The sequence below is a fragment of the Macadamia integrifolia genome, chromosome 11, assembly GCF_013358625.1.
Source record: "Macadamia integrifolia cultivar HAES 741 chromosome 11, SCU_Mint_v3, whole genome shotgun sequence".
Classification (NCBI taxonomy): Eukaryota; Viridiplantae; Streptophyta; class Magnoliopsida; order Proteales; family Proteaceae; genus Macadamia; species Macadamia integrifolia.
Window position 1 is genome coordinate 27,409,424 of NC_056567.1, and position 8,720 is coordinate 27,418,143.

The following is an 8,720-nucleotide window of genomic DNA, read 5'->3' on the forward strand; positions in this document are numbered from 1 at the left end:
TCGTCCAAGTCCAGCTTTATCAAGCTCAACCTAGTCCAACCTGGCATTGATTGACCTTGATTGGACCGAATTGATTTTGATAGTCTCTAACAATCTTTTTTTTTTTTATAAAGGATAGTCTCTAACATTCCCTATATAAGAGGCTAGGCAAGATCCGACTAGTCTCATACTGTTGTGTATTAATTGATATTATGCATATTTATATGGCAAGAGATTGGTACATAGTTTTATAACCACTATACCTCCCTAGGGTGTAATGAGCGGGGCATCAAATGGAATAGAGTTTTGTAATTTTACAAGGGGTGGAGTGGTAATTCACTCCCTCTTGTGTCTGAGCACAAGGTACACGTGACCAAGTAACGTTCTTTTCGCTAGTTACTTTTACAAGATCGATCGAACTGGACTCAACCCAAACTTTAGTCTAGGCCCTATTGGGTTAAGTGTAGACTTGTGTGGGCTTAGATTCCCTAAACTTAGGCTACTGCTCTACTACACTGGCGGCGACCACCACGCCTAATGGACATTTCCTTGGGGTAGTGTAATAAGTAATAAACTTCATTTATTGTAAGAATTCGATTCCTCCACGACTCAGACCGTGATTGGTGTAGGATAGGAGATTCTCTCCACACTGTCGGCATCCAAAATCTTCTCTCACATCAACGAATCATTTTTCTAAATTGATTCTCATATAACCAATCGACAATCAGCGAACGTGTCACGACAACCGTTGTCCATGTGTCATGTCGGTTTCCTTCATTTTCTCTCTCAATTTCCAACCCCCGAGATTGACTGTGGGCGGAGGCTCTGTAGTCTCTAAGCAAAGCTTCTCATTCTTTTCTGGAATCTGGAATCTGAAATCTGAAGTCTGAAATCTGAAATTGTTTCTCCCAAATCTCGCCATGACTGATTCTCATGCCAAAGCAGCTCTTCCCAGTACCAACTCCGGCGAAGGGAAGCCGGAAAACCAACTCGAACCGCAAATGCAAAACCTCTCTTTCCCTACCTCGAACCTTCAACTTCAAAGATTACCACACCTTACTGACTATTTACCCAACCTTCCAACCTTCACTAACCCTTTAGACCACAACCAGTTCTACCACCCATGCCAGGAGTTCTACATCTCTCCCTCCGATGTCGTTCTTCGTCACATCTCCTTCGATCTCTCCGACCCTGCGTCCTCCCCTCCCATTGCCTACTACCGCGCTGGGCCCCGTAAGCAGATCCTCTTCGAATCTTCCACTGTTCGAGCGGCGATCGTCACCTGCGGTGGACTCTGCCCTGGCCTGAATACCGTCATTAGGGAACTGGTGGTGGGATTGTGGGACCTTTACGGTGTGCGTCAGATTTTTGGTATTTTGGCTGGTTACCGAGGATTCTACTCCATGGAACCCATGCGACTTGATCCCAAGCTTGTGGATAGCTTGCATATGAGGGGCGGCACCTTCCTTGAGACCTCCAGAGGTGGTTTCGATCTCCAGAAGATCGTTGATTCCATCGAATCTCGCCGATTTAATCAGGTTCTTTTGTTCAACTTCAATCCTTGATCCACATAAATTAATCTATATTTCTCTGCATTTGATTCTTCCTCCCCCCACCTATGTTTTGTGATTGATAAAATATTCTTTGATTAGTCTCTGTAGAACTTAAATTGGCTCACTATATGGGTTAAGACTGTGTGTTAATCTCCAAAGGTAAGATGGGAAGAAGCAGAGAAACCTAGATAATGATAAGCTACTTAATACTATGACTAGCACGCTAGCACTTCTTAAGGAACAGATGGATCTTCTATTCATATTTTTGTTAAAAGCTCTCAACACACATGAACTCCTACCAAGCTCTAATAGAAAGGCTGACAGCAGGTCTTTGCAGGCTAAGGATGATATTGGAAATTGGGAATGGAGTTCAACATGATCATCTTCAAGTTTTTGCCTTATTGAATTTTTCCAGTAAAAAAAAAAAAAACTTCAGCTATTAATTGGATAGGTCTGACTGGTACATCAATGTGGGATTGTTTTCCAACATACCTTATGTGACCAGTGACCAATATGGATAGGTTAATCAACACAAAGAGACCTTCAATTGCTCTAATCACTCTAGAGAAATCATCAGGTGGGTGTGGTTGCTGTCAGGAAGAGGAGAGATCAGCATCTTTGACATGTGAAGCTCTCTTCAATTACTGGAACAACATTGGTGTTGGGTAGATATGAATGTAAAAGTGGCGTGTTAAATTTTGAAGGCGAACCATTCATAGTATCTTTGTTGATAAGATTTGTAGCCTAGAATGCTTTTCGAATTGGTAAGTGCTAAAGGTGGCATACTGTTTGATCTCTGTAAAATGTAGAGACTTGCTATAATTAAGTGTGAGAAAACTTTAAGACAACAATCGTGGGATTGTCTTGGTGGGGTGGCTACTTGACATGCATGAGATGAAAGAGGCTTTGAAAGTTTACATTCTTCCTAGTGTATGTGGATGCAATTTCTGACTCTATAATCATGTAGCATCTGGTTGGAAGGTCATAAACAGAGTTCAATGAGTTGGCTACAAGTGATGAACTTGATACAGATGAAGGATACTATTGGATGGTAGGCAGGGGCTAAAGCCAACAAGAGCCATTAGCTATCTGATTCTAGTAATAACAAAGGGAATGTTGATATCCAGACAATTGAATTAAAAAAATTCTAATTTGAATGTTTTATTGGCGGAAACAGAGGAGTCTAAAGAAGAAGATGGCTGCCATGAGAAGTGTTCAACTCTACTGCTAAAGTGGTGAGCACTTCTTCCATCTGGTCATTGATGGTGGTTGTAAGACAAAAATTATGTAGAGGACGGTGGTGGACAATAAACTTTGGTTGATGCTCCCCCCCCCCTCCTCCCAAGCCCTTTCTTGTGAGTGACACACACACACACACACACACACACACACACACACACACACACACACACAAAAAAATCGTCCGACTTCTGGATATGCTGTTCAAGCTGTGAAAAGGATGTCAGTATAGGATGAAGCATCAATTTTAAGCGGATAGATGCAAATTATTTTCAGTGAGTTGGGCAAAGAAAATTCTCTGGAAATTGATACGAGGGACAACGAGAAAGTTGTCAATGTGTTGTGGTTATGGCTTGTGAAAGCGTAGTTCTCAGCAGTGCTGTTTACAGATTCTAGCTATTCATTAATAACTGATTACTATTGCATCAAGTGTTTTAGCTTCTTTAGATATTGTCTATTGTCCTCTGGTTAATTTTTCTTCTTGAAATCATATCAACCTAGTTAAGCAGTTTGGCAGTCATAGATTACCATAAGCCGTTGCTGAGTTGTTACTCTGTTCACAAACTCTTTATTATGACAGGTCTACATAATAGGTGGAGATGGCACTATGCGCGGCGCTGTTGCGATCTTTGAGGAGATTCGTCGCCGGAAATTGAATGTAGCAGTTGCAGGGATCCCCAAGACTGTTGACAATGATGTTGGAATCATAGACAGATCGTTTGGATTTCAAACAGCTGTGGAGACTGCCCAGCAAGCAATACACGCCGCTCATGTGGAGGCTGAGAGTGCTGTTAATGGTATTGGGTTGGTGAAGCTGATGGGACGAAGTGCAGGTCACATTGTCATCCATGCTACGTTAAGTAGCCGTGATGTGGATTGCTGTTTACTTCCAGAGTCTGATTTCTACTTGGAAGGGAAGGGAGGCCTTTTTGAATTCCTTGAGCAGAGACTGAAAGAGAATGGACATGCAGTGTTAGTAGTAGCTGAGGGGGCTGGGCAGGATTTGATACCGAGGACAGATGCTCAGAAGGAAGAGAGAGACGAGTCTGGCAACCCAGTGTTCTTGGATGTTGGAGTTTGGTTGAAGTCTGAGCTGAATCAGTGGTGGAAGAGAGACCACGCCAGGGAGTTATTCACGGTGAAGTACATAGATCCCACATATATGATACGTGCAGTCCCCGCGAATGCTACAGATAACTTATATTGCACACTTCTGGCTCACTCTGCAATACATGGGATTATGGCTGGTTACACTGGATTCGTCGCCGGACCTATTAATGGCATTTACGCATATATTCCGGTGGTTGAGGTGGCAAAGGCAAAGAATATAGTTGATTTGAAGGACCACAAGTGGGCATGGGTTAGATCCGTGACTAACCAGCCAGACTTTGTGAAGGACTAGAGAGGTTGTTCTACCTATCTTTGATCTACTGCACGGTCTAGGACGTAGCAATTGTATGCAGTCTTACCCTTACTTTACAGAGAGACTGTTTTCATGTTTTGAACCCACAACTTGATGGTTATACTGGTGCAACTTAACCATTGCACCAAGGCTAGTCCACTATGACTTAAATTCAATCTTTTACAGATATCCTCATGTGTATGTCCAAGCATAACCTTAATGGTCCACACTCCCTCTTGGTATTTTGCTCTACATAGATAATATATAATAGTCATCATTTCTGTGTAAAAATATTTAATATACGATATAATAACTGACCGGTTTTCACATACAGTTGTGGATGAAGCAATCGTGTGCATGAAACCTTTCACCTTAATTATATGAACTTTGGGAAAATATTCTCTCTCTCAAGAAATGATCACACTGCCCTCTTCTACCAATTACTTAAATATGTGAAAACAGTGCGGGCCTTTAAATTAGAGTGGACTCATGATGAGGCTTGATCAAAACCGAGCAAATCGAATTGTTAACAAAACTAATATATATCAGTGCAAGAGATCGTGGTCTGATCATGTGACCCCTGCACTAGGTGCAAGAGATCTCTACTTGGTCACGTGGCCTTGCACTGGTAGTGTATACAAGGGCATCAATATGTATGGAATTTTGTATTTTGTAGAGACAGGGTGGTAATTTTGTATGCTCTTGTGTCTAGGTGTAAGGGCCACATGACCAAGTAGCGTTATTTTTCCATATATATTAGCATGTTTCTTCAATTCTTCTTAGGACCTGCCAATTAAAAAAGGTAAAAGAAAAATGTTGAACTTAGTGCTATTCCATAGCGCTAAGTAGCGCCTACGACAGGGACAAGATTGTCCTTGTCTCAATTGTTTGGGTCTTTTTGGGTCGTTTCCTTTATGTAAGTGGGGGTTCTTTTGTCTTTCTTCTTGACCTAAAATTATATATACAATAAGAGAACCTGAGATTATATTCACATTGAATTAATCTCAGGTTGCTCTCCATTCTTGAGACTTCCTTTGGTTAATTCATCTTCTTCCTCCCCTCTTCTCTTTTCTTCATCTTATTTTTCTCGTTTCTAGTTTTCTGGTTTAGCTACAACTTTTGAAACTGTAACATGGTATCAGAGCTACTATAGTTAAATTGATTTGGTTCTGAAAACAAGAAATTTGCTGGTTACGATCTAGAAGCTCTCTTTCTTGGTTTGCAGCCACTCATTGCTGCAACTGCTACTATCTAATCTCTAATGGAGTGATTTACTATTCGTGAAGATTGACTTTATTATTACTGTTGAAGTGTGTGGTTGGTTGCTTGATGATTTGAAGCCACCGCCTCTCTTACTCCTATTTTACCCAATCTATATGACGGCGGTCAGGTTTGAGGCTGTTGTTCCTAACTTTTGATCTTATTTAGTAATGCTTTTGATGTCCGATAGAGTTGATTGATGCATATATGTGCTTTCTGCCGATAGAGTTTATTGATGCTTATACTTGCTTGTTGCCGATAGAGTTTATTGATGTCTATATGTGCTTGCTGCTCTATCCCAATATATGTTCAGATCTGATTTGTGGTATGGGATTGTTGGATTGAATGCTAAGTTTCAGATCTAAATTGTATTACTACCTGTCTGGATATGTTCATATTCTTGCTTGCTAGTCATTCTACTTGATTGTCATGGTTGGTACTACACCTGTTATTTCTTCTACTATTGCTTCTTCTGCATCGGATAATATCTGTCACACCCCGTTCACATAGAACTAGACCGATGACCGAGTTAACTCCGGTAAACCCAAACTTGCCAGGATCATCTGATACAGTACCTCACCACAGCATACCCACATCTAAGATAAGTGTTCAAAAGTTTAGCGGAAGACTTAAATTACCTGTAAATATCCCCAATATACTTGATAACCAAATTGTAGTATGTAGCTAAGTACATGTGGGCCCGCAAGCATGATATTTACACAAAAAGAATAACAATTTACATATCAAGTACACAAAAGGGGAGGTCATCAAAAATCAAAAAGCAAAATCTTGTACGGTGTCATTACTGCGGTCCCTCAGCATAGCCCTCGCATATGCAATCAGCACCGTGCTCATACTCCTCAGGGACCCACCAATCCTCAAGAGAAAACTCGACTGTGGGGCCCGACTCATGATCTTCAAGCGGGTGACCTGCAAAATCATCTAAAAGAGGTGTGCACGTGGGATGAGCTCACTAGCTCAGTAAGTGAAAAGAAAGACCACACAAACATTCACATCCATATGCACTATATGCAATGCAATCCATTTTAAATCTTATCTACCTAAACAACATTACTAAGTCTTAGGTTATGTGCTACTCACAACCACAATGCGCGTATGCCCCGGGTACGAGTCGTGAACTCCATCCCGCGATACGCTCATAGAGTTGTCGGAGAAGGCCCACCATGAGTACTCAGAAAAGTAAAGCATGCCGACCACCGGCTCTCAACATAAAAGTAAATGACAGAAATATAAAGGTGCCGACCCCAGTAATTTAAAAGCAGTACGATTGGTCCTCTTGAATATACCACTGAGGTTGCCAACTGTCCTAATGACCAGCCGGGCGTATGTCTAACCGCCACAGTGACCCGACAACCGAGACCACTGCTTCCCCTCAAGTGATAACCCAACACCTCAACCCCTGTTGGGAAGGATCGTAGCACAGGGAATGATAATCCTAAACTGCATACTCCTATATGACAAAGTACGATTGCATAGTACCACCACGTCCCATACCACGGGCCACCAATGCACTCGTTTCTAAACCGACTATGACGTCTAGTCTAATAATGCATCATGCACAATAATCCAACCATTCATCACATAATCACATCAATCATTTAGCATTGAGAATGTAAAGCATAACACACATCATAAATCTTTTGTTTAGAATGCATAAACAATACGTGCAAATGGCATACGAGGATGACTAATCTACACATAATTTACATGATGACATGGCTAGTCTAGATACAATTTAATGATGCAAAAACATGTCTTAAAATAAAGTCAAATGTCCTCTCCCCACTTACTTGTTGGGTACAAAAGCTCACGTTCGGTACGGGTGAGATCTGGCGTGAGAAATGTAAATTCTAGTGGAACCTATCATAAGCGAATGAGGTTAGATTTTCACCACCTTGGGGTAAAAAATAACAATGTTTGATGTTTAAATCATATTTAAAATCATAAAAGAAGGTTACCCGTCCATTTTGGGCCCAATTGGCCTAAAAAATCTGATTGGTGGGCTAACAGGTGAGCCAGACAGCCCACCTGTCTTCGCCCACCGGTCCAACAGGTGGGCCAGATAGCCGCTGGTTCAACAGGAGGGTGGGTTCACCCGTCGGTCTTCGTCCGCCTGTTGGAATTAAGGTTCTGCCCCAATAGGCGAGCGGCTTCGCCCGCTAGTCTTCGCCCACCTGTGGGTGCAAAAATTGGTTTTCTCCCTTGAAACATTCCTCAACTTTGGGAAAACCAAATGGGACTGTTCCAATTACATTTTCCACATATCTAAGGTCTCATAAGATGATTCTAACCTAGATCTAAGTTAGATTTAAGGATTGAAAAACAATCTTACCTTCTTTGCTCAAAAACTCTTTCAAAACCCCAAAATCACCTCTTAACTCAAGAAATCACCAATGCTTCTCAAATCTTATAAACACTTCTTTAAACCTTCAGAATCGACACATATACCATCTATTAAACTTTAGATTCATCATCTCAAGTGGGATTAACAAGATCTCAAGGAACTCTACCCAAATCAAGGGTTTCACTTAGGGTTTTGTGAAAGTTTAAGAAGTATAGCCTTCGCTCACCTCAAATCGTAGGTCTCGTGTTGGGGATCACTTTTTCGGTGCTGGAATGAGAAGATCAAATCTCGACGTCGCTTAAAATCATTTCTTCCTCTTTTTCTTTTTCTTTCTTCTTCTTCGTTCTCTTTTCTTCCTTTCTTTTCTCTCTTCTTTACTCTTCTCACCCACTCTTTAATGCATTAAATGAGAAAAAGGAAAAAACATAATGAGTACTATTTATACTAGAGAATATCTAGTAACCACATGGGTGGGTCACACCAGTGGGCAGGTTAGCCCGCATGTGACCGCCCACCTGTTGATCAAAACTTAGCCAAACAATTGGGATTTCGACGGAATTCGATTCTCAGCATGTATCTTACTCTCGACATAAAATATATAATACGTATACACTTTAGGATATGGCTACATACCAGCATTACCCTTATATGGCCTTATGATACGTGCATGTACACGGCTTAGGTACACCCATCTCCTTTGGTACTGACTCGGACTTATCTGGCCAACATGTGTTCAAAGTCATCCTTGCCATCATGGTCCATAGAGAACCCGCCTTAACCCTCTCTGGTTCGGGTCCTGCATGGTTAAACCGGGTCAACCATGTAAGTAAATCAGGTTTTAAAAGTAGGGTATCGCAATATCAATGTCCAGGTCACCTCTATCAAGCTCAAAGGGAACTCAAACTATCTTCTTTGGGCTCAG

General features: G+C 41.4%; 1 protein-coding gene across 1 annotated transcript; it reads left to right on the top strand.

Annotated features, from left to right (window-relative positions):
• The first annotated feature begins 773 nt into the window (after nt 1–773).
• On the top strand, nt 774–4,362 carry LOC122092673 (ATP-dependent 6-phosphofructokinase 2-like). Its single transcript, XM_042662905.1, has 2 exons — nt 774–1,517; nt 3,352–4,362. Exons 1-2 carry the CDS (start codon nt 900–902, stop codon nt 4,171–4,173), a joined length of 1,440 nt encoding a protein of 479 aa, XP_042518839.1. The 5' UTR covers nt 774–899; the 3' UTR covers nt 4,174–4,362.
• Nucleotides 4,363–8,720: the final 4,358 nt, after the last annotated feature.

Excerpts from the sequence above, each read along its gene's own strand:
- LOC122092673 (XM_042662905.1), top strand. The coding sequence starts at position 900 with ATGACTGATTCTCATGCCAAAGCAGCTCTTCCCAGTACCAACTCCGGC. Across the intron at positions 1,518-3,351 it reads AATCTCGCCGATTTAATCAG|GTCTACATAATAGGTGGAGA; the intron begins GTTCTTTTGTTC and ends TTATTATGACAG.